Here is a 23,609-nt window from a genome sequence, read left to right as displayed (position 1 = left end):
TTGTTTTTTTCCACTCTGCCCTTCCCCTGAGTTCTGGCCCCAGCTGATCCCACATCCCATGATCTCTGGGACTCTATGCCAGCTCTTAGGAAGCTCCTCCTGGTGAGTTACAGTCTGCCTGTTGCTACCCACCCAGCCAGGGGCACTAGCAGGATTCTGTGGGGAAAGAAAAGATGGGGGGGGGGGCGTACAAAAAAAAGTTGGCTAAACGCATCTAGGAGCAAAATGTAAGGAAGAAGTCATTGTGTATGGGAAATGAGGAAAACTGTCAGATTTGGGGCTTTGGGGGAGGTGCTTTTAATGGTCATGTTCACAAAAACACTGCCTAGTTATTGAATTGACCCATCTTCTTCATTTGCTTATTACATGAACCACAAAGTAACCAAATGAGCCAAGTTCATATAGTGTTTCTTAAAGTGTGGTCTTAGGACCCCTGAGGGTCCCCCTGAGAAGGTCTTGGGGGACCCTCAGGGGTCCACAAAATCAAGATCATTTGCCAGCCTATGTTGAAAAATAATACAATATTAAAATCCCATCAAACAATCATGAGAAGCATTAGTGGCATTGAATGCGTCCATTTTAATTTTTTAATATGGTAAATATCAATAAATATAAGCCATACAAACAAAAGCTCTTTTGGGGTTTTCCATAATTTTTAAAATTGGGAAGGTATGCTGAGAGGAAAAATTTAAGAAATACTGATATAACATATTAAGACATTAAAAAGAAACTTAGCCAACTTTACCACTAACCAAACAGCATGTTGTATAAGTATAGCTGCTGAAGCTTCATCTGACCTCATTAAGTAAGTTGTGCGAGCACAGCCAACATTTATACAAAAAGGGCTGCATGACTTTAATTTTTGAAGACGGATCTAATAGCGTGAATGAAATACTAATACTAATACTAAGTGCCACATCACACTTGTACTAATCTATCCATGTGACTGGTTCACATAGAGTCCTATGTCATAGTTTGCTTGATCATGGTTTGTTGGCTAAGTCACATTAGGATTGGTTCACACAACATACAAAGCCAAATCTCCTAAAGCAGTGTTTTTCAAATTTGGCAATTTTAAGATGTGTGAACTTCAACTCCCAGCAGTTGAAATCCATTTTTTTAGATTCTTTTTTTTTAGATTCTTTTTTTATCCCGCCTTGATTATTTTTATAAATAATTCAAGGCAGCAAACATATCAAATACTCCTTTCTCCCGCTATTTTCCCCACAACAACAACCCTGTGAGGTGAGTTGGGCTGAGAGAGAGGGACTGGCCCAAAGTCACCCAGCCGGCTTTCGTGCCTCAGGCGGGACTAGAACGCACCGTCTCCTGCTTTCTAGCCTGGAGCCTTCACCACTAGACCAAACTGGCTTTTAAAGTTGCCCAGGTTGAAAAACACTGGATTAGAGAAATATTGAAATGTTTCCAACTTTTCTTTCCTATCCTCTACAGCAGAGGTCTCCAAACCTTTAGACTGCACACCATTATCAATAAAACATTTTTGAAGATGTACCCCCAAGATCTGCATGTTTATTTTTTTATATTGATGACGCTCCCTGAGTGACTGCCAATTATTTTTGGACCTATTTATTTGCTATTTATTATTGTAATTCTAATTGATTTAACTGTTTTGTAAACCGCCCAGCGCCATTTAATGATATGGGCGGTGACAAATTTGATATATAAATATAAATAAATATACATTATGTACATGCACTGCTGTACTAATATCCTTTGTTATAAAATATACTCCAAATAAGTAAACAAACAAATATTGTGTACTAAGCATAGCTCTAGTTCTTTATTTTTTTAGTTTAAAATATATAAATGTACATTCCAGTATTTTGTACCTGCGTGCTGTCCCAAAAGATGACAACATTTAATGGAAGGGACCCAGAGCACATCCATTCTGCTGGATTGTACCAGGCAAGCAAAGTTGGAGATAGGCACGTATCCAGTATCAAGTATCCAGGCATTATGCCATAAATGGCTTTATAGGTAACCACCAGCACCTTCAATTGCACCCGGAAACCAACTGGCAACCACTGGAGCTTGCGTAGGAGCGGTGACACATGGCCCTCCTGGCCACAGCTGCCTCCTGCTCTCAGGTGCAAGTCCCCAAGGACCCCCAAGTTGTGCATCGGTCTAGAATGGGGAAGTGCTACCCCATTCAAGACCAGTGATGGAAATGTCCCTGACCCTGGGGGCCAAACAGCCATAGCCAGTCTGTCTTGTTAGGACTGAGCCGAAGTCTGTTCTGCCCCCTCCAGACCCAAACAGCCTCCAGACCAGTGTTTGTCAACCTTGGCTACTTTAAGATGTGTGGACTTCAACTCCCAGAATTCCCCAGCCAGCTCACTTCCTTCCTGTGCTGTTGGTTTCAGTGGGTGTTGATGCGGGGGGGCAGGGGAGAGGTTGTGCCTATGGTCCCTCATTTGTGGAGTGCCTCAGGGCTCGATCCTCTCCCCTCTCCTATTTAACATGAAATGGTTGGGTGAGGTCATCCATCAGTTTGGGGTTTGGTATCATCAGTATGCTGGTGCTACCCAGCTTTCTCAACCCCAACATAAAGCTATGCTGGCTGGGGAATTCTGGGAGTTGAAGTCCACTCATCTTAAAGTGGCCAAGTTTGGACAACACTGCCCTAAGGGTTCTTATAACTACTCAAAGTCATGGGTACAGCTTTCAGGGCCATTCCTGAGGCTGGCACCAAATGTGGGGAACGACAGCAGGAAATCCACATTCAGCGACAAACCTCTGAGAGGGATAAAATGTGTGGGAATGTTTGTAGGATGTGCACGTGTGACATCTTCCTGTGATTGTGCAAATGACTGTATTGAGATTCCTTTTGTGCAGCGTTTCACCGAGGCACAACTTTGCACTGATCAAATGCAGCAGAACAAGAATTGGGCTAATATGATGCTTATAGTCACGCCATGATAATTATTTTGGAAATGTTTAATCAAAGTGCAGTTGCTGAAAATCTGTTAGATTTCCATATGCTCTTTGAGAAACTGGTTGACAATGAATCTGATCCAGCAGAACAAGAGAGAGAGAGATTGCTGCTTCAATTAGATGGGAGAAAAGAGTCAATTAAAGACACTTCAAAAACAACAGAAGGCTCTTGTTATTCTCTGGCAGAAATGAATCCTCCATGTGCAGAGGCAGCTTACCTGTGAATATCACTTGAGGGGAAATAAGATAAATTGTTGACTTTGGGCCTTGTCTTTGGCTTCCAGGAGGCATTTATCAGACTGCTGTTGGAAAATGGATGCTTGATGGACCTTTGGTCTGATCTGCATGAAAGGGAGAGAGAGAGCCTGCATTAAAATTAGCTTGTAAAAATCTAATGTGATTGTGTTAAGATTTCTCTCTCCCATGCGGCTGAATCGGGTGACGCTTTGAAGGATAACCGTGTGCATTTCTGCTGAGTCTGGCAATTTGAAAGTTCATGCTAAGTGGTTTGTGTCACCATAAATAAAACTGAAACTTCTACTCTCTCTCCATGGTTATTTTTTAAATGAAGTTTTTCACAAACTGATCCATTCCTCAGCCTTTTTTGTTTAAACCCAGATGCAGACTTGTTGCTGAAGCAAATAAATAGCCCTCTCGTTTTGCATGTTTTCCTTCCTTTCTTTGGGGAAGAAGAATCAAGTCATTTTTGCTCTTTGGCTAAGAATAAACAACACTATAATCATTTGTTTTCTGTGGTGTTTTTCCTTTCTTATTGGTCTGGGTTTTTATAATTGTTCTGGGGCCCTGGTATTATGAGGGCTGTGAAGTAAATTTCAATTGTGTGTGTGTGTGTGTGTATGTGTGTATATATATATATATATATATTCATTATCATGTTTCATTTTCATGTATTATAGTTGTTCTTTTCTTACCATTTTTATTGTGTCTGATTTTGTTCTAAGCCACTGGGAGTCTGAATAATAGGACAGCAGGCTAAATGAATTAATTAATTGATTTAATGGTCACCTTAATGGACACTTAATGCGTATCCTGAAAGCACCTGGCTGACCATTCTTGGAGCCAAGATGCTGGACGAGATGGACTTCTCAGCTGGTCCAGCGGAACTCCTTTGTTCTTAACAGAGCAACCTGATGCCTTTTATTCAGCCGTATGTTTCACGAGGGCAAGGTAGAGCGGCAATTCTGTACTTAAAGAAATTTGAGTTGATTAATCTGGTGGTTCACTAATGAGTAGAGGATATTGACAGATGAGTAAATCCACATTTCTGAAGCAAGAACACTGCCTCTTCTCCCCTCCATCCTACCCACCCTTCTTTCCCTGGATGAGTTTTGACCACAAGAACTCCGAGACAGTTCACGTTCCTGCAGTGGCTGAGAAATTTGGTCCAAATTTGCAACGGTTGGATTCATCGTTTGGCAGTTTCTAATTTCCTCATTGCAACTTTCGAGATGAACGTTGCCATCTGCACCGCAGTGAACAACTCTTTGCTAGCTGAGGCATAGATAAGATGCTTGGGGGCAGGCGAGGACCCATATCGGTCAGAATCATGATATGCTGTGGGTAGAAACACTTCATGCACGGTGCTAGCGACAGGATTGCCTTTTTTCCCCTTTTTCTTTCATTTGCAAGCTTGGCCCGGGATGGGAGTTTTTTTCTTTTCTCTCTTTTTATGTCTTAAGCCTGGCTTAAGGATTACGCTCGTATTTTATGCATTTCCCCCCTCAAAACGACAGGAAACTGTGCAATTCATTTTTCTCAGCTTTACTCTGGGGTTTGCTCAGAAATGGGTCAGGGCTAAGCAACTGGTCCCATGTAACTTTACGACTGTAAAGATGCAAAGAATAACAAGATTTGGAGTCCGCGTGGGGTCCAGAGGCACCAACTGCCTACGTCTGGCCTACAATATTATCAGAAAGTTCATATGCCTTAAAATCAGTTAATAGATGAATTGCGGAACCAAGGATTAATGGAGTTATTCCTAAATAAATGCGGATAGGAGGGCAATACTTATTCCAAAGGTGTGTATGTGAATTTCATCAGTCCTCACAAGAGCTCCATAAGGTATGTCAGTATTATCAAGGCTGAGAGAAAATGCTCACCTAGTGCTTTTTGCTGAAATTATAGTAGACATGACATTTAAACTCACCCATCAGTGAGTAAAGCTTTTGACTGCCAAAAAATAATAGTTAAAAAAAAAAAAATCTGTGGTGCACAACCATGAAAACGTTCTTTTCCTCTTTCTCCTCTTTCTGTTTGTCTTTTGTATCATGGCCATTTACTTGCGTGACTGCAGCCTGGCATTGTCTTATTTTTACAGCAGGGTGAAAAAAGAAATAGATATTTTATATATATATTTTTTAAAAACAGCAGTGACTGGTGGAATTCTGTAACTACTTCTATGTGGGAAAAGTAAAGCAGCGATATGGCAGTTCAGAGTTCATAGATATGTCACTGAGTTGGTCTGTTTGCCACTAAGCATAATGCAAACCAGGGGCGTCTACAGGATGTGGTCAAAAAAGTCAAGATGGCAGCCACAACAGTGCAATTGAAGCTCTGCCTGTTTTTGAGGTAGGTCACATCAGGCAGAACTTTGCACTGTTTTTGGACCATATTGTGTAGACACCCCGCGTGCAAACAGGAGAACCGTTGAAATTGTGCCATTCCACTGTCACGCCTCTGCTCTCTGCCATAAGGAATATTCACACCCCTTCTTAAGAAGCTCCTCTCTCCCAGGTTAGATAACAAGAACCGGCATAAGGAATTTCAGCATATCCCTGTATTCCTCTCTAATGGCCATGTTTTGGGCAGGGCTGCTGGGAGTTGTAGTTCAACCATTTCAGGAGGTCCAAAGATTCTGCAATGCCTGAGTAAGGGCCGTTCCAGAACAGAGAAATGGTTCTAAGCTTGGGACAAAACAGACCAACATTCCTTCAGAGGAATAATGGAATAAAACTCAAGGTGAATCCATGTTCCAACCCACCAAAGGCTGACGACTCTCAAGCATGCTGTGTTCCAATGGAATTGAGCAAGTTTCAAGTGTTGCATTATACAGAGCAAAGGAATACAAAGCAAATCTGTTCCTCCTTTTTTGGGGGGGGGGCGGTCCTAGGGCTGCAAATGTAGATTGCAAGTGAGTCCATACTGGCAGCCACTTACCACCCAACCCACAGAAAAATGAAAATATTGTTTAAAGAATTCCTATATCATGTAAACAAAGGATTGGCTCCTAAATCTCCAGGGTTCTTAGTGTTAATTTTGGGGGTGGGATAACAGAGCCCAAACCCTATCTTCCTAGAAGTCTTCCCATTAACTCTTTGGAAGTGTGCAAGTACGATGTATGTGAGGGAGGGGCTGGGTGAGAAGATGTATTGATCTTATTGGGGCATATCTAAAAATGGTAAATGTTAATTGTGAGCCTGGAGTGTAACGGCATCAAATAACTCTGCCTGAACATTATCTGATCTAAATGGCCCCATCTTCTGGATTTTACTTGTGCAGCACAAATGTCTGTCCTATGGAAGGGTTTGCACAAATGTTTTACTTGTACAAGCCTGAGCCCAACTCTATGGGGATTCTGACTCACGGAGCACCCAGGGCACAAGGCCCATGCAGATGTCTGTGCCATAACTGCCGGGGTCTGGAATGCTCTTCCCCCAACTTGATGTGGGGAGAGCTACTCAACACATCGCTATCCCTGCTCACATATTGCAGGGACATGCTGGTTAGTTGTTGTTTTTTTTTAATTTCTGAATTGAACCATTGTAGAGCTCCTGATCTGATGGAAATCAGAAGATGAGAGTTTTAATAATTCCAGATGTTCCTCCTGGTTGTGTTCTGCTCAAAAGGAAATGCTAAGATCTGTTCAACAAAACTTTTACATCATTGCTCCCATTTTAGGTATAATTTCTCGTCCTTTTTAAAGAATGATTCATTGCTGCAAGTAATTAAGGGGTAGCTTAGTGATAGGGAAAAAAATAGTTCTAATTTTATATTTCCTCCTCCCTCCCCTTAAAGTAGGACACTAACTCTAATGTTGCATTAATTAATGCAATGGTGCAACCTGTAGATATGGGGAGATGGTCTGGGCACAATGCAGAAATGTTATATAGGCTAAACCAGTGCTTCCCAAACCTGGCTAAATTACCCAAAATTGGGTAAAAGTGGTTTTTCTTTGGGTAATGACACACAAAACCATTACCCAATCACAACAGGGACATTTAAAATATATTTGAATATTCCCATTAAGATGAAAATCAATGAAATTACCAATGGTAATTTGTTGAAATGACATAAAGATCATTCAGTGATATTGTTTTTATAATACAGGTAGTGCTCAAGTTATGACCATTCGTTCAGGACCATTCAAAGTTACAACAGTGCTAAAGGAAGGGACGTTGGTTTTGGGTAATGAGGGAAAAAGTTTGGGAAGCACTGGGTTAAGCCTTCTATAACCTGGTATCCTGCAGATGTATTATTCAATCAGAACCTGCCTTCTTGTTACTCAAATCCATATATTCCATGTCCTGCACTTTGGAATGATAGAGAATACATCTTGTGCTTTCTCTTTGAGATATATTTTCAGGTACCTGAAGAGAGCTATTATATTCTCCCTTTCCTTCCTTCCTTCCTTCCTTCCTTCCTTCCTTCCTTCCTTCCTTCCTTCCTTCCTTCCTTCCTTCCTTCCTTCCTTCCTTCCTTCCTTCGATGTTTGCAGGGTATGGTCAAAAAAGTCAAGACAATGGTTATGGCAGTGCAAGAAGCTCCCTGTTTTTCCTGTGTGATGCATCTTGACTTTTTTGACCATACCTTTGGACACCCATCCTTCTTTCCTTCCTTCCTTGCATAAAAATAAATATAAGTCCTAATAACAATAATACATTTTAAAAAACAATGCATCACAAATGCAGGAGCACAAGTGTAACACAGTGGTGCAATGTCTTAAAGCAGCTTCCAGTGGTCACTGTTTGGAGACTGAATCCCATAAACTGACCAGCCCCTCCCAGTTCCCTCCGTCTGTCTTTGCAAGGCTGAGTTTCCAGTCTCTTGATTTTCCTTCTTGCTCTTCTTTGAACCTGTCCCAGTTTCTCTGACTCTTTCTTGAACGGTGTGATCTGAAATATAGATGTCATATAGAATATAATTTATGGGCAGGTTTGCATGTAACACTAGGCCTTGCTTAGTGTTATTCTCATTTTGCAGCACAAGCAGTCACACAGCTGTGGACAGTGATTTGCTAGTTCTTGTCCTTCCTGACCAGTACCAAGTCACCTTTGCATTTCTGGGCTGGGCAGCACTTGCACAGTCAGCCAGATGTTTAGACTGGATTTGGCATTTTTATCCACCTATCGAGTTCCTCCCAAGGACCTGGGATAGACAGATGTTGTTTGATGGTGTTAAAGGTATCATTGGAGGATGGAGGCTGTTCCAAGTAAAGCTGCCTTTTGCAATTGACAGATGGTGATTTTGTCGATGTCGATGGTGTTCAAGTGGTGCTCCAGATGTTTTGGGATTGCACCTAAGTCACCTATAACTATTGGTACTATTGTCTGACAAGCCGACAGTAGTCTGACCCAGGTCAAAGTCACTGCCTATGTGGGGTGAAATCGAAACTTTTCTTTAGTCCAGTCTTCCCCCCACCTCCATGAGTGATCTCCAGATGTGTGTGAACTTCCTCCCAGAATCCTCAGTAATGACCCCATGTACCCCTGTGTGTGTTTGTGCGTGTGTGTGAATCCCAGGACTCAAAGAGGGAATTCTGCTTTGTAGTAATTTTTTTTGCAGTAATTCCTGCATTCCGCATTGTTTTCCAAGGGGACTGCTTGATACCACTGAGTAGATGTTCTCTTCCCCACTACCAATTCAACAAATTGAACAGAGGGATTGATTTGATTTGTCAAATCAGATGAAACGCACCTGAATTGATTTGGATCAACCAAGACAGTTTCTGCATATGGACATTTGGATGGCTTGAAACTGGATCTGATTCAGAAGTAAGGTCCAAATTAATTCAGATGTCCACATCAAATGGAATTGATCTTCTAAATCTCTTCGAATGCTGAATCTAATTGGATTCAGCTCATGCACCCCATGACTTAATCATAAATCGCTATTAATCCACATTTCAACAATATGGGAAACTATGGTTTGGAGAACCTAACCTAAAATAAGCCATTGTTACTGAAGGTGGTGAAGGTTTTCTGTGTAGTCATCAACTTGGTCAAGGTACTCATTAGGGCTACACTCCAACCTCATCACAATGTGACTTAGAGGATTGTGCAGACCAGATTTGTGAAGGTTGCATGTGATTCCAGCAGTTCCCCTCTGCTCTCAATTATATGTTGCAATGTTCTTCTTTGACCCTTAAAACAGCATATCAATTCTTTGAAAGGATGGGGTGGATTAAAACATAAATGTTTGGTCACTGCTGAACTTTAGATCCATCCTCCTGAGTACACACCTTCATATTTAGTTTAGCATCTAAACCACCCTTTCCTTGTAACTCCTTACCATAACATAATAGCAAGTCAGTTATATTATCCCCCACAATGGAGACATTATTTTCCTGTTCCCTGCCAACACACACGGTTATCTCCATTCCACATTTCTAAAGCCCTATGCATGAAATTGTCCACCATAATTTATTTGTTCAAAGGAAAGGCGAATAGAAACAGAGGTATGTTTTCATAGGATGTTGAACGAATCTCTCCTTTTCCCTAGTTGCAGCATGACTCCAATACCATTCCACAACATTAATACTGGTTCCAGAGGTTGGTGTGTGTGTGTGTGTGTGTGTCAAATTATGAGTGACTCTGCGTGCTGTAAACGTGTTCAGGGACTACCACTAAAACCAGAGTTCACCCCCCACCCCAATGTAGAGAATAGAGATTTTTCAGACAACCCAGGACAGAGTTAAGAGTCCATACTATGTACAGCAGGACAATTAGATGAATTGAGACATGATGACCTTATAGGAGCTCCACCCTTGAGACATTCATTTCACTTATTTCAAAAGGTGGGGGGGGCACTCTTGCAGCCTCTCTGGTTTATTCCGCTGAATGAGACCCAGTGGCTTTCTCCCCCCCCCCCAAATCTTCCCCTGGTTGCTCCCACAGCTGTGCTGTCATCTGGTGCCCGCAGGGTCATCTCCTGCAGTGGCCTAGCTCAGGGGGGTGGCTGCCTCACCATTATAGCACCCTCTACCCGCTAATACTATTCACGAAACAAAATGCAATTTCAATCGAATCGAAAGAGCTGGTGCACAGAGTTTTCCAATTGGGAGATGTTATCTTCCTTTCTCTCTCTCTCTCCTCCCCCTCTCCGCCCCCCCCCGCTTTTATCATAAGGCCTGGGTACCATCCCTGGTTTGGATCTTCTCTGGGGGGGGGCATCCTTTCTCCCCCCTACCATCCCCATCCTTGGACCACCTTTGCGAGCTGACAGGAGGAGGCAGGGGAGGTTCGCCAGACCACCTCGCTCCCCCCTCGCATCTTAGCGCTACCCGACGCCTTCTAATCTCCCCCCCCCGTTAAGTGGGAGGAGAAAGGGGCGGAGACTAGCGACTTGGGGAGGGCGGGGAGGAAGAGAGCGGGAGAGGTCGGTCATGGGTGCCGCGGGAGCCGTGCGAGGGGGAGGGGGAGATGTGAGGGTGTCCTCTCCCCCCCGGTATTTTCTTTGCAAAGGGGAAAAGAGATTGTGACGCTTTCCCTCACCGCTGATCAAACCCTCATCACCTCTGTTTTGATAAGCAGCTTGATTTCCTCTCTCCACCCGGCAGCGAAAGAAGAGATTTTTATTTTTGCCATTTCCCTCTCCCTCCCCCGTGAGGGTGGGGCGTCCCAGGAAAAGTGAGGTCTCTCTCTCTCTCTCTCTCTCTTCTCCCTCTCTCCCCATCACTACTCTTCTGCCCCGTTTCACCAGCTTCCACCTCCTCCTTATTAAGACCTCTGAATGTGCGTTTCTCTAGAGTTACAAGCATCCACCCGCCCTCTCCAGCCCGGGAAGAATTTAATCCTCGAAGTGAGCCACCAACTAACCCCAACTGAAGATAAAGAGGGTGGGGGCTCCACAAAAAGGACATCATCACCCCTCTCCTTAGCCCCTTTTACATCGGGGGACGGCGCCAGCTGGAACCAAAACACGAGCCTGCCTCCCCTTAAGATGCTAATCCCGTTGATGAAAGCGCCCGAGAGATGATCAAACGCTGAAAGGACGGAAGATTGCACTATTTTGACCCCCTTCGACTTCCATAAATACATTAAAAAAAAAAAACTTGGTGGGACCTTAAAAAAAAGCGCCCACTCTTCCTTGCCCCCAGCTTCGCTTCCGTTGGCATCAATCCGCTCCTCCGCCCTGACCAATTTCGTTTGGGTGATGGTAAGTTTCGTCTCACTTTCCAATCTTTGTGTTTGCTTGGCGGGGGCCCAGCGAAGTTTATGGTCTTTCTTGGAGGGCGGGGGCGGGGGAAGAAAGTCCGCGGCAGGTGGATCGGGGCAAAGAAAGGGGAGGCGGGAAGGGAGTTCAGCCGGGAGCAAAACAAGAGGAAAAACCTGAGATCTGGGGGGGCGGGGGGAGCGTACCGCCCGTATGGTGAGGAGGGGGGAGATGGCTTCTGATATAAGTGGGGAACCCCCCCCTTGCAAGAGTGCGCCGAGGATTCGGAGAGGTGCACTTCTTAGCCACTGTGCCTCGTCCAGTGGAAGACCCCTGTCTCTCCCCGCCCCCCCCCCCCGGTTGCCGCAAAGTGCTGCCAGTGTCAGAGTTTATTGCGGGGGAGGCGGGGGGGGCGAGGGAGGGAGGGAGGGAGAGAGAAAAGCGGGAGACCCAAGGCGATCTGCGTCTGCGGAGTGTCTGGGTAGCTCTCCTCTCCCTGGTGCGCTTTTACGCATGGAATTGGGGAGGGGGGAAATGCGTAAGATCTGTGAAGGAGGCGGGAGGCGAGGGGCGAAAGTATGGCACACGCTCGCTCGCTCGCTCTCGGCAGCAGCCAGCTTAGCCGAGGCTCGAGGTAGCGGAAAATGGCCGCTCGGGCGAGGGGGGCGGAGAAGGAGGGCGGGCGAGCCAGCGAGCCGAGCTGAACTTGAAAATGACGCCCAGCGGGGAGGGAGAGCCACCGCGGCTGTGCAACGCCAAGGCTGCTCCGGCGGCTGCCTTCCCCCGGGCCTCTCTTGCGCCAGATGAGCCGCCCTCCGTGCCGTCCCTCCCCGCCCAGTCAGGAAAGGCCGAGCAGGAACTCCCTCCCAGAGCGGCTCCCCCGCCGCGCCCCGCCTCGCCTCGCCGTGCCCCAGCCCTTTGCGCGTCAAAATTCGCCGTCTCGCGGGCGATGCGAGCTGGGCCCTGCGGCAGGAGGAGGCAGGCCGCCTCGTCAGCAGAAGCGGCGAGGTGCTGCTGCGGAGCACCAGCTGGACCAGAGGGGGAGAGGCGGCGCGCAGGCCGCCGGCGCACGCACGCCGCCTCGGCTGCAGCTTTTGCGGCAGCGGGCGCCCCCCCCCCCCAGTCCCTGCTCTTCGACCCTTTCCTTCTTCCCCCCCGAAGCAAAATTGGGTTGTATGTCATCCGCATACATGCTGATACATTGGGGAAGCTGCCTATCCATCCCCATCCTGGAGAGAGGGGCTGTCTGGGGCGCGTTGCGTGTCCTGCGTCCGTCCGTCCTTCCTCAGCTGCAGCCTTTCGCCCGAAGCCTCCACGCGGGGCAAGCGGGCGCCTCGCCGCCGCGGCCGATTTTGCTGCGTCAAAGCCCGTCGGACGGCGCTTCCTTGCCCGGATCGCTTGCGCTCGCGATGGACGACGAATTGCGGCCGCCGGGCTGTGTGTGTGTGTGTGTCTTCTCTCCCCCCAACCCAAAAAAGATTGCTCAGAGGGCAATCTTAAACCTAGTGGGGAAACTCAAAAGTAAAAGTCAGTGGCACTTTCTCCCGGGTAAAGGTGTTTGGCATTGCACATTGGAAGGGCTAAAGATGATTGGGGGAGGGGGAGGAACGGGGCGTTAATTGACGGACTTGAGTAAGAAGAGCTAATGTCATTCTTTTCCTAAGTGAAGATCTCCGTCCTTTCTCTCTCGGCGGAGATTGATCCCAATTACCCACATAGATCTTCCTCTCTGTCAACCCAGAGTACAGTTGCTGGGAGCTGCACCCCAAATAAATATGGCCAGGTCCGGGACTGGCCCGTCTCCTTTTGCGCGAGGAATCCTCTAGGGATTCTTACGATTCTTACGAGAATCTGGTTCCAGAGAAGTGAGGAGACTCGCTGCCTGGGTTTGTCGGAACACCCCGACACGTACATTCAGGGAAAAAGAGCTGCAACTCCTGGGCCACTAGTTTGCGGGTCGGGGTGCATCCCAGATCCTCCGCGTGGCCTCTCTTGGCCTCATTTAAACCAGAGGTTGACTGCTTTTGTTCCACACATACCCCTTTTTCCCCCTTTCCGACGCGTCAATGACTGCACAACAATTTCCCTCTGACTCTGCCGGCCTGCTGGAACGTTAGTCGTTCCCTGTAACCCTAACGCGAACCGAGCGAAAATGCTGCCTGGCTGGAGAGTCGGAATTTTTTTTTTTTTAATCCAGAGAGTGGAATGGGCTTTTCCGGGGGAGGGGGGTGGCCGGCCGGGTGGGACTAAAAATCTCAAGGGCACCCCGCAAAGGAAAAGAGACAGTGCGCTAACTTGAGGCAAGTCAGGACCCCATTAAGGTGCCGCGGAGGTTGTGGTCATCCTCACCAGTGATTTAGAGCGTCATCCAAGCGTGGCTGTGCGGATAGATCAATAGGGTACCGAGAAAGAAGCCTGCTGGAGACCACAAAGGACAGATTCTGTGAAGGGTGAATTGGCTTCAGGAGTTCGGCCTGCCTCTGACAACCAGTGCGGTCGGTCGTGGCCCGGGTTCAGACATCTGACTGCAAATGTGGACTCTCGCTTTAGCTACGGAGCCCTGCAAATTAGCGACTGTGGGTCCAGCGAAGGTGCTTGCAGTCTCTTAAAAGCCGAGGGGTATCGCTTCCGGCCCACTTGGAAGATTAGGTGGTAGAAAGGACGTCTGGAAGCGTCAACTCTCCCCGGACTTGTTTCTGCATGCAGGATGTCTCTTGGGGTTTATTTTTCTTTTTCGTTATGGGGGAGTATCCACACCTTACCCCTGCAGTCTTGGGGTCCTTAGGCGGAAGGAAAATCCTTGTTCTCGAATAATTTCGAATTTGCTCCTTCGCGGTTTGTTCTTCTACCTCATCCCATTTTGGTAGGTGGGCAGAAGGTCCTTTCTAAATTGCGTGCACGTGCGGATGAGAGGGCCCATTCTAAAAAGCCACCCATTATCTCCGTGATAGTCTTGTGCACACTGTATTGTTTTTGAGCGTATTTATTACACTCAGTCGTGGCTAGTCCTGTTCAAACAAGTAAAATTTCTTTATGATTGCTTCCCCCCCCCCCCCTCAAATTCCCTTTTCATTTAAATCCTCCTAGATGCTAGATAAGTCCACATGCGATTTGCGCGCACATTTTTCGTGTTAAAGAGCGTAGTCCTGGCTCTCCCAGCTCAAAAGTAAATCCCATTTGCTTTCAGTGGCCTTAATTCCAGATTAAAGTGCTTCATGGGACTCCGTAGATCTTGCGTGTGACTTGCTTTGCCTAGGCGTGCGTTGTCGGCGGGTGATCTACTTGCCCCGGCAACTTGCTAGTCCTCATGGTGACCCCGTTTTAAAAAGTTCCTTTTCGAGGCAGGGGGAGTCTCCAGCGGCCCAGAGATGAAGAAGGTTGAGTGCCGGCCGGGTTAATAACAGGATTTCTTCAATCTTTAGATCCTCACTAAGTTTGAGCGGGGTTGAGTTGAAGCGCTTGCCTAACCGTGGCGGAGGGCTTGCGTCTTTTGACGCCAAACTGGCAGCCTTGCAAGTGAAGCATTTTCTCTCCCCCCATCCCACCCCTCTTCCAGAGGGATGGATCCTTATTCCTTTCTCCTTATTCCACCAGCTTCTTTTAATTCGCTTGTCTATCTCGACCTCACCTTTGTGGAGTGGAGAAAGTGCCGGTGTGTCGAAAAAGAGACAGGACGGCTGCGCTTCCGAAGTTGGGGCGCTTGGCATTTTCTTCGGCTGCCGCGTAAACGCAGCGTCGCCTCGACGCCGTTGAACGTCGGAAGAGAGGAGCTGCCTCCCCGAAGGGGTAGCTAACCCTCTTCTTCCCCTTTGCAATGGGGAGGCTGGAATAACTGGAGGAAAAGAGGATTTGAGAGGGGGAGAAACTCGCGGCCTCTCTCCCTTCCATTCCACTGCCTGATGCTATGGCCTGGCCGTGTTATGGAGTGGGAGGGAGAGAAACCTCATTATCTGGGAAAAAACACTGTAAGAATTAAGAGGAATATTAGGGAGGGGGCTAGATTTTCAGGGCTAAGAATTCCAGCGTCTGGAGATCTAGTTTAAGATTGCTTCTCCAAACTGTGTCTTGAAGCAATGACAGCCAAAACGCGTTCCTTCCAAGAAAGGAAGTTGGGGAGTCCTGAAGAAGGAAAAAGTGTTGGCTTTGTTTTTATTTTAATACTATCCCCCACGCACACTCACACTTCTCCACCTAAAGTCGCTGAGGTAATTGATTCAGCTTGCTCTTTTTTCCATCCTAAATTCCATAAAATACTGCATCTCTGTGTGCTGAGTATTTCCACCGAATTCACTCACAGAGACTGGTGAATAAAGTTGCTAAAGATTGTGCTCGGCTGGAAGAACTTTACAATTCTCTCCCAAATGTCTTTAGCTTTCTTAATATATGTCCAGAGAGGCAGCACCTTATGATTATTATTTTGAACACGATTTTTTAATTGATTTCCCTGGATCAGGCAGAGGGAGGTAGGAGGGCTGTAATTTCCTTGGTGAGAGTTGGGTGGAGGCAAACCAGGGTTTGAAGTTTTTAACCCCCTTGCCCTGAGTTCTGTGGATGACAATGACATGTAAAGGGGGCAGGTCCCTTTTTTAAAACGATGTATGTTTGAGGATAGGAGATAAAAAGGGTTAAGGATGGTGGTTATTGCAAAAAAAATAATAAAAAGGGAAAAGAGTTTCTCTAAATTAGAGTCTTGCATTGTCTGCCTGTCTTATCTGCTTCCAGAAAAACCCTTGATGTATTCGAAAGTCTCATTCTATTGATGTCTTATATTTTTGTATTCGCTTTTCCTAAGTTAGAGGAGATGGTGTTGCCCCCACCTCGCAGGGAAAAGGGAGAAACTGAATTGTTTTCACGGGGGGGGGGGAGCGGGGATTGAATCTGGGTTTCGCTGTCCTTTTGCCTTTCACTTTTTCTTTCTGTCTCTGGATAGGCGGCCTCTAAATTTCACTTTCTTCCCCCTAAAATTTCACTCAGGATTTTTACTTTTTCAAGGACAACTTTAGTTGGTTTTCCTCCAAATTCTCATCTCCTCGAGTCTGAACATTTTTACTCGGAAGTAAGGCCCAAGAACTCTTCCCCCAAGGAAACAAGGTCAGCACTGGCTATCTGCATATGTGCTGAGGGATCTGGACCCCCCTACACTTTATCTTCTCCCCCCCTTTAGAGTTATACTGTTTTATTTCAAATTTCCTTTTAGGCCTTTGATTCCCCACCCTCCCAAGCTTTTTAGGAAAACTTTTAAAAGAGAGACTTATTTTTTCCTACGTTTTCAAACTTGTTAAGGGCTATTTCAAGCCGCTTTAAAATAAGTTTGGGAGCGAGTCTCAATGCTTTCTCTTCCCCCAGATATTAGTTGAACAATAATAATACAAAAAGAAAGAACCTTATATCCCTTCCTGATCGGACGGATCTTCTCGGAAGAGGGTGGATTCAACATTTCTTTCTTTTCCCGGGAGGTTGAATGGAATTGGAAAGAATGGAATAGTTTTATTTCATTTGTTTATGCCTCTCCACCCCCGTTTTGAAGGGTGCAGTAATATCCGCGCGCTTCTTCGGGCGTAAGTCTCTTCCAACTTAATGGGACACCTACCGGGTTCCACTTTCACGGCTTCGTGTCATTCGTTGCCCCCCCCCGCCCCGAGTAAAAATAATCTTTATTATTTTTTTTTTAAATCTCTGTCTCTACGCAGATGCCCGCATTGAATTCTTCCGGCGGTTTGATGTGATTCGCGCCCCTAATTGATTTATTTTTGAAGCCCCCCCCCTTTTAAATCCGCTCCTCTTGAATGCTCCCCCCTCTGGCCCCACCCTCCGCTCCCTCCCTCCTTTCCTCGCCGTCTCCTCCCTTCCCTCCCCCCCCCGCACCGATCCATCGCCAGGGAAAGAGAGAGTGAGAGAGGGAGGGAGGGAGTCAAGAAAACTGTTCCAGCCGCCGCCGAAATGACTCAGTAACTTTTGCGCTTGGATCTGCTTTTTCAAACCTGCCCCCATCATCATCACCACCCTCTTCCTCCTCCTCCTCCTCCTCCACGGTTTGTTCCGCTAAAGCTTGGAGATGTATTCTTCACCCCTCTGCCTCGCCCAGGTAATTAAAGCTTTCTCACCCCCCCAACATTCTCCTTCGCACCCCCCCCCCTCCCGCGCTGCCGCGCTTCGCACGCATTACTATTTGCTTTCTACTCTGCTTCCCTGTTTTCTCCCTGCAGTTTTTTCACCCAGATGCATGCGTGGTCGCGAGGTTTCTCAGCGTCTGTATCCGTTGCTTCCCCCCCCCGCCCGCCCGCCCGCAGTTAAAACAACAACAACAACAGTAGTTCTGCCAATTGCAGAAAGTGTGTGCGTGCATATCTGTGTGTGGTGGTGGGGGGGGGGGGAGGAAGGACAGAACTGGCGTTGTGTTCTGCAGCCCTCCGGTGGAGCCTGCACTAGCCGTCAGATCCTTTCCTTTTTCCGGCAGGTCGTTTTAATCCTTGCTAATTACTTTCTGTTCTTCTCTTGCCAGCCTCCCCCCCACCCCACCCGCGCGCGCCTCCCCGCTTTTACTCTGAAACAGTTATTTTCTCTGTGGCACTCGCGCGCGCGCGCTGGTCGCTGCCCGCCGAATACGGCTGGGGCAGAATGCTTGGCTGGGCCGAGTACGCAGAGGGAGAGAGCCGCGTTAGGGCTCAGGGTGGTCTTCGGTGAGCGGGGGGGGTGGGGGTGGGGGGGGGGAACTCCCGATATCCCTTGCCGACAACTTGGTGGAAGGTTAGAAGGAATGATATTTGGCTAGGTGGCTCCTTCTGTCCAGGTGCACGTGGGAATCCCCCAGCGGGTCTACCAGCACTTGGTCCTTCGGAAGAGACAGATGGTTAAACAGGAACTAGTGGGTTTGTTTTTCCCTCAACCCCTTTTCTGCATCCCAAATTTAGATAGGATTGCAGAGGGATTTAGGAAGTGTGAGGGAGTGATTGTTTTATGTGGAAATCCAGTGTAAAAACAAGCATGTCAGTCGCTGTGTGCAGAACGATGTGTTTAGCCAGTGTTAGACAATGTGAGTGCCACAGATGTGTTGGAATAGGGTCCCAGTCTCTGGGGGTTTGAACCTAAGAATATACCCGATGGGTTGACATCATAGGCCCCATCAGCGCTGTCCGGCATTAAAGAAAGAAAGACACATGTGTGGGAAAAAGAATGTGTGTGCCTGCGCAAGAAAAGGTGTGTAAGAATGTGCGCAGCTGGCTGTGGAGTGCAGCTGCCAGAGTGAGAATGTTCCTCGGAGCTGTTGAGCATATGGGTCTCTCTTGCATGCTCTTTCAGTGTGTGTATAAAAATGTCGGAATGCATGTGTGAAAAATGGTGCTAGTGTGCAGCCAGATGGGAGTGAAGAGTGTGCGCCCTGCCGTTTGTTCTATCCCAAGTGTGCGTGTGTGTGAGCGCGTGTAGTTATTTGCTACAACTGTGCTGCTCCTTCATGCCTTAAAATATTCACACCTCATACTGGGTATATTTTATGAGAAAGTTGTCAAGAGGATTTGCTAAACTATGAATCCAGAGCATTTCTTGCTTGTGGAAAAGTTTCAGGCAAATACATTTTGTAAAATGCCCATTAGTGTATCTTTGCTTAGATGCTGTTCTTTGGATTTGCAATTAATGGCAAACAAAGTGTATTAACGCTTATGATAAGCCATGCATGAGAACGGATTGTGTTAGCAAACACATGGCCTGGAGCACACCTTCCCATCAGTGGCCTTTGTTTTGCTGGTGGTTTGGGGACTGCAGTTCCCATGTGCACAGTTAGGACACCATGTTCTTCTGCCTTGGTGTGGCAGTGAAATTTCTTCCATAGTTCTATGGTTTTTTTCTTTTCCCTGTTGCAAGTTTTGTAGCAGGCGTGTCTGGTGTTGTGGTGGGTCAAATATTTGAGCAGGCGCATTTTGACTTGGCATAGCTTCACTCTGGGCTTTCTATAGTTATGTCCCCTGGAGCGTGGCAGGCTGTTCTTTCTCTCGCTCTTATCGATTCTTGATATTTTATTTAAATATCTCTCCTCGTCCCAGTGTAACTCCTTCCTTACTGCAAATGAAAAGTGCATGTTATAAAAGCTGTCCCCAAAATATAGGAATCTTAGCTTGCAGCTTCTTAGCTCTGAGCAGGACCAAAACTGGGGGTGGGAAGCAAATGGGGCTGATTGCAATTGCAATTTTATGTTCTTATTTCATTGGGAAAAGCTGCATTTAGGGCATTCCAGACGGATAGGGGCCTTCTCAAACCCTTGGCGTACACCGATCGCATCCATCTTGAGTGGCTGGTGCTCAGTGCCAGGGAAGCCAAATTATTTGGCTAAACTCAATGAAGACTTGGTCCAGTTTCACAGCTCAGCTGAAATGTAAAACTTTTGAATTCTAAACTGTTCCTTTTTACGATTACTTTCCACCATCGTGCTAGGGAAGCACTGTAATTTATGAATGAATACGGGAGGCCTTTTTTAAAATAACAGTGTATTTCCTTAAAGTCAGCTTTTAGCTGAGAAAGGGCCTGAACTGGAATACAAATGACCTTACTGTATGCACAAATGTGAGATCTGTTTATGTATTTATTTTCAATCACTTGTATACACCCCTGCAAGGCAGGGGTGTATACAAGTAAAAAAATGTCAGGATGGTCATCAAACACAACCCACATAAAAAAGGCAGAGCTTTGATTCTCAGTCGTGGCTGCCATTTTGACTTTTTAAACTTCTGCCTGCAGAAACCTTTCCTGGAAGGCCAATATTTTGAATAAGAAAGTAAGGAGAAAGCGAAGTCATCCCCCGGGATCCAATGCAAGGGCTACTGTGTTTCAGCTAGCCCAATTCTTACCCTGCCATGTGGTACAGGTGCCATAGCGCTGAAAAGACATGTTATAAAAAGTGCCTTACGATCCACTAAGGAAAGTGGTTTCTGTAACTCAAAGGCATTTACATTTAGGTTTTCTTCCATTCGGTTCCCGTGAGAAAACGTGTCATTAATCCTTCGTCTGCTATGATTGCATCCCACAAAAAAATCCTGATAAACAGAAAGAAGTTGGAGAGGGCTGCAGAACCCCACGAGTCTATTCTCTTGACTTAGTCCTTTGCATCTCGGGGGTTTGCTCTGCTGAGACCCAGAATGGGGTCTCCTAAGGTCATGTAGCTCATAGTCTGTAAAAGTGAATTATGCTTCTACCTGGAATTCAAGCAAGGTGGTATCCAGCATGCTCCATGATCTTATTATTCCCCACAAAAGACACCCGTTGAGCTGGGCTAGGCTAACAAAGAAGGACTGGCCTGTGGGGGGGCTTCCAATATGGGGGGGCTAGATTCTGGGTCTTCCCAATGATAAGGCTATGCCTGTTTCCCTCCCTCCACAAACCATTTCAAAATTCTAAATCCAAATATCTGTGGTCAGTAGACTAGAGATTTGAAAAAGAGGAAAATATTTGTTCTGCTAGCAAAAGTCATGTTTTCTCAAGAATTCTTTCCCTGCCTCCCCCCTCCCACCCAATATTCGCTTTCATTTGAACATGATTAAAACAAAAAAAACAAAAAATCACAAGGGAGCCATAAGCCTGGGAAACGTTTTCCTCTTCTTTAAGGGTTAGAAATGTGATGAGCCAGTAGTTTGGCTTGAGGCGGCTTGGTATGAAATTGTGCCCATTTCGCAGGTTAGGGAAACTGAGACTGGGAAAATGTGGCTTGTGTGATGACTCAGTGAGATGAATGGAGTTGATTCCCTGCATATTGTATCATGCTGCTGCTTGACCTGGTGCATAATTAAATACCCCCTCCTTTTCCCAAAATCAGTCTCCTGAAGAAATCTGTGCAGATCCATAAACAAGATCGATGCCTTATTGTTCAGTGCAATAATTTCCAGGAAGCTACTTCCAGGAGGCATAAGCGGGGCTCCTCTGAGCCCTCACCCATGTTCCTCCTTACAGTCTGCAGTATGCTCGGGGCGGGGGGGCGTGGGGGGGGGCTGAACCAAAGCAGAGTCCCTTAACTTAAGGCATCAGTATTTTAAATAGGAGACACAGAAGTACAAGCTTGGAGAGGATTTCCTTTTTAAGCAATTCACCCTGGAGCAAAAAGCTAAGCAGGGAACGCTTCCTTAATTATATCTTCATCTCCTTTTGAGATCAACCACAGCCCTCCCTTTCTGTGAAGTAGGTTGGGTTGAGTGATGGCACATGGCTCAAGCTTCATGGGTCTCCCCAACTGCACGGCACACGTTACTGGCACTCGCTGCTTTCGTAGCGATGGTGGTACAACAAGCTCAGCGCTTTCTCCCCCAAAGGAAGGCAATGCATGCCCTCTTCCAATGTGTCGCTCTGTTCTTCTCCTGAGCTTCGCATCCACCTTGATCACCATCAGTCTCATAAGCAAATTCAGCTCAATTTGTACTAAGGCTGCTTCTGGCACTTATTTTCAAAACTGTCACATGGAAGGAATAGATTTAAAACCTGCCTTTGAATAATGTCCATCATCTGATTAGAGAAAGTTCATGCCAATTAATCATGAGAGAGTTAAGTTGTTTGCCAGATGAATTAAATGGGGGTATACTTAACATATGGGAAAATAATACTTTGGGTTTTGCACGTGTATCACTTTAGAAGAAGTATTCCTGCTTTTTTCTTTCTACGCTAGGAGCACTACCTCTTCTAAAATAAGGTGTCCTCTTCCCTCCTTTCTTAGAGTGAAAAAAATGCTTTTTAAAGATACTGCCTTATTTCCATCTGGAAATATAAAAGTAGAGACGTATGCTAAAAATATGTCCTTTACACTTCATTCAAGATATATTTCTTAAAAATTTGATGGTCTAACTTCATTGGCGTTTTTTTTTTAATTTGATCAAACTGTCTATTAATCTTACCATTTTACAAAGTGAATATTGCAATGCTGACCCTAAAAGAGGCTTTAAGCGACCGAGATCACAAAAGCTTTCATATTAAGTAAAACATTTCCCCCCCAAGACAACTTTGATAAGCCAGGTATCTTTTTCATAATAATAACAACAACATCAAATACATAAGCATAGACTCTAGACTCTCCATTTCCAAATTCTACATAAATTCTTAAACCAGTGATGTCCATCCAGGCCGCGACACCTATAACGCACCACAAATGCATCACAATGATGATTCATGTGTCAAGATGTCATCGCGGACATGATACAACTGAATACTTTCCTGATGACATCTACACAGGTGCGTAATGACACGATGGCACATATCTTCATTTGCCAGCCCTGCCAAGATACCTGTGTGTTGAGATGACTTCTCAGTTATGTTCTACATGGAGCTGCTTGAATACATTTTGGGGAGAATAAAGGCCAGAGTGGATAGGACAGCGATCTAGACTGGGCGTGGCTATGTGACAGTCATGGGAAGACTCAGGATTCCTAGGATTTCCTCGGTTTGGGGAGGGGAGTTTCAGGAAGTCCTTAATTTTTTTAAAGGTACATTAAGCCAAGCCATTAAGGTTTACATTACATCTTGTCTTTCATGTATTACAAAATAGCAGGCAATTATGCCATGGGTTTCCAGAAACTCTGGTCAGAGGTATCTTTGGGAACCACAAAACCGAAACAAAACAAGTTGGGAGTGTCTTTATAGAGCTGCTGTAAAGCCTTAAGGGATGGGTTCCTGTAAAACATAACTCTAAAACTGGGTTAACACATCATAACTGCAAACTAATAAACTGTATCGTGGCTTAACGTGGTGGCCCAGTTCATACAACTATGACAACAAGGGCTGGGTTTTCACAACACACTGAACTGCAAATTCCCCAACGCTGTTATTAGGTTAGTCTGCCCTGTTGCATAAATCCAAATTGTTTGCAATTAAATTATCTGAAAGGCTGCATTGCCCACCTTTGGGAACTATCAGTGGTAGACAGAAGGAGAATGATTGTTTTCAGCTGGTACACCAGATTTTTTTCTTTTTTTAGGGTGCATCCATGCACCTTCAGCACATTTCTCCTGAAGGTTTATGGGTTTGCTTAGATAGAAATGAGTTTTAGTATTGATTTCCATCTTTACATTCTGCTGATTTGAGTTCTCTTGTGTTTTTATCAGTCACTCATTGTTCATTGGGTCTTACTCAGATACTAGTTGCAGAATTCCTAGCAAATTCCTAACCCCGAGATTTCAAAAACAGAGCTGGTAGTATCTGGGGAAATGCTCAGTGTTTTTGCACTCAGGAATGAGTTGGGAGAGATTTTTAAGAACTGGAGTTATGGTTATAGGATATTTCTTTAGCTATAATTT

The 23,609-nt window shown here is 45.9% G+C and overlaps 1 protein-coding gene across 9 annotated transcripts in view; it reads left to right on the top strand.

Moving 5' to 3' along the window:
* The first annotated feature begins 10,575 nt into the window (after positions 1-10,575).
* The window catches only part of NFIC (nuclear factor I C), a 135,735-nt gene continuing 122,701 nt past the window's right edge, over positions 10,576-23,609 (top strand). For 4 of the 9 annotated variants that reach the window (XM_088149512.1, XM_088149511.1, XM_088149507.1 and 1 more), the window contains exon 1: positions 17,229-17,431. In XM_088149512.1, coding sequence (XP_088005638.1) covers positions 17,402-17,431 — 30 coding nt within the window. In that variant the 5' untranslated portion in view covers positions 17,229-17,401. Of the gene's footprint in view, positions 11,350-17,226; positions 17,432-23,609 lie in introns of those variants that run through there. The other 5 variants (XM_088149506.1, XM_088149508.1, XM_088149504.1 and 2 more) reach the window with 5 other exon arrangements.

The sequence above is a fragment of the Python bivittatus genome, unplaced genomic scaffold, assembly GCF_059951505.1.
Source record: "Python bivittatus isolate LINGU-HERP-01145 unplaced genomic scaffold, Pbiv_v1 ctg000580_np1212, whole genome shotgun sequence".
NCBI lineage: Eukaryota > Metazoa > Chordata > Lepidosauria > Squamata > Pythonidae > Python > Python bivittatus.
The sequence above is the reverse complement of the archived record's forward strand: the minus strand, read 5'-3'. Positions and strand labels throughout refer to the sequence as shown.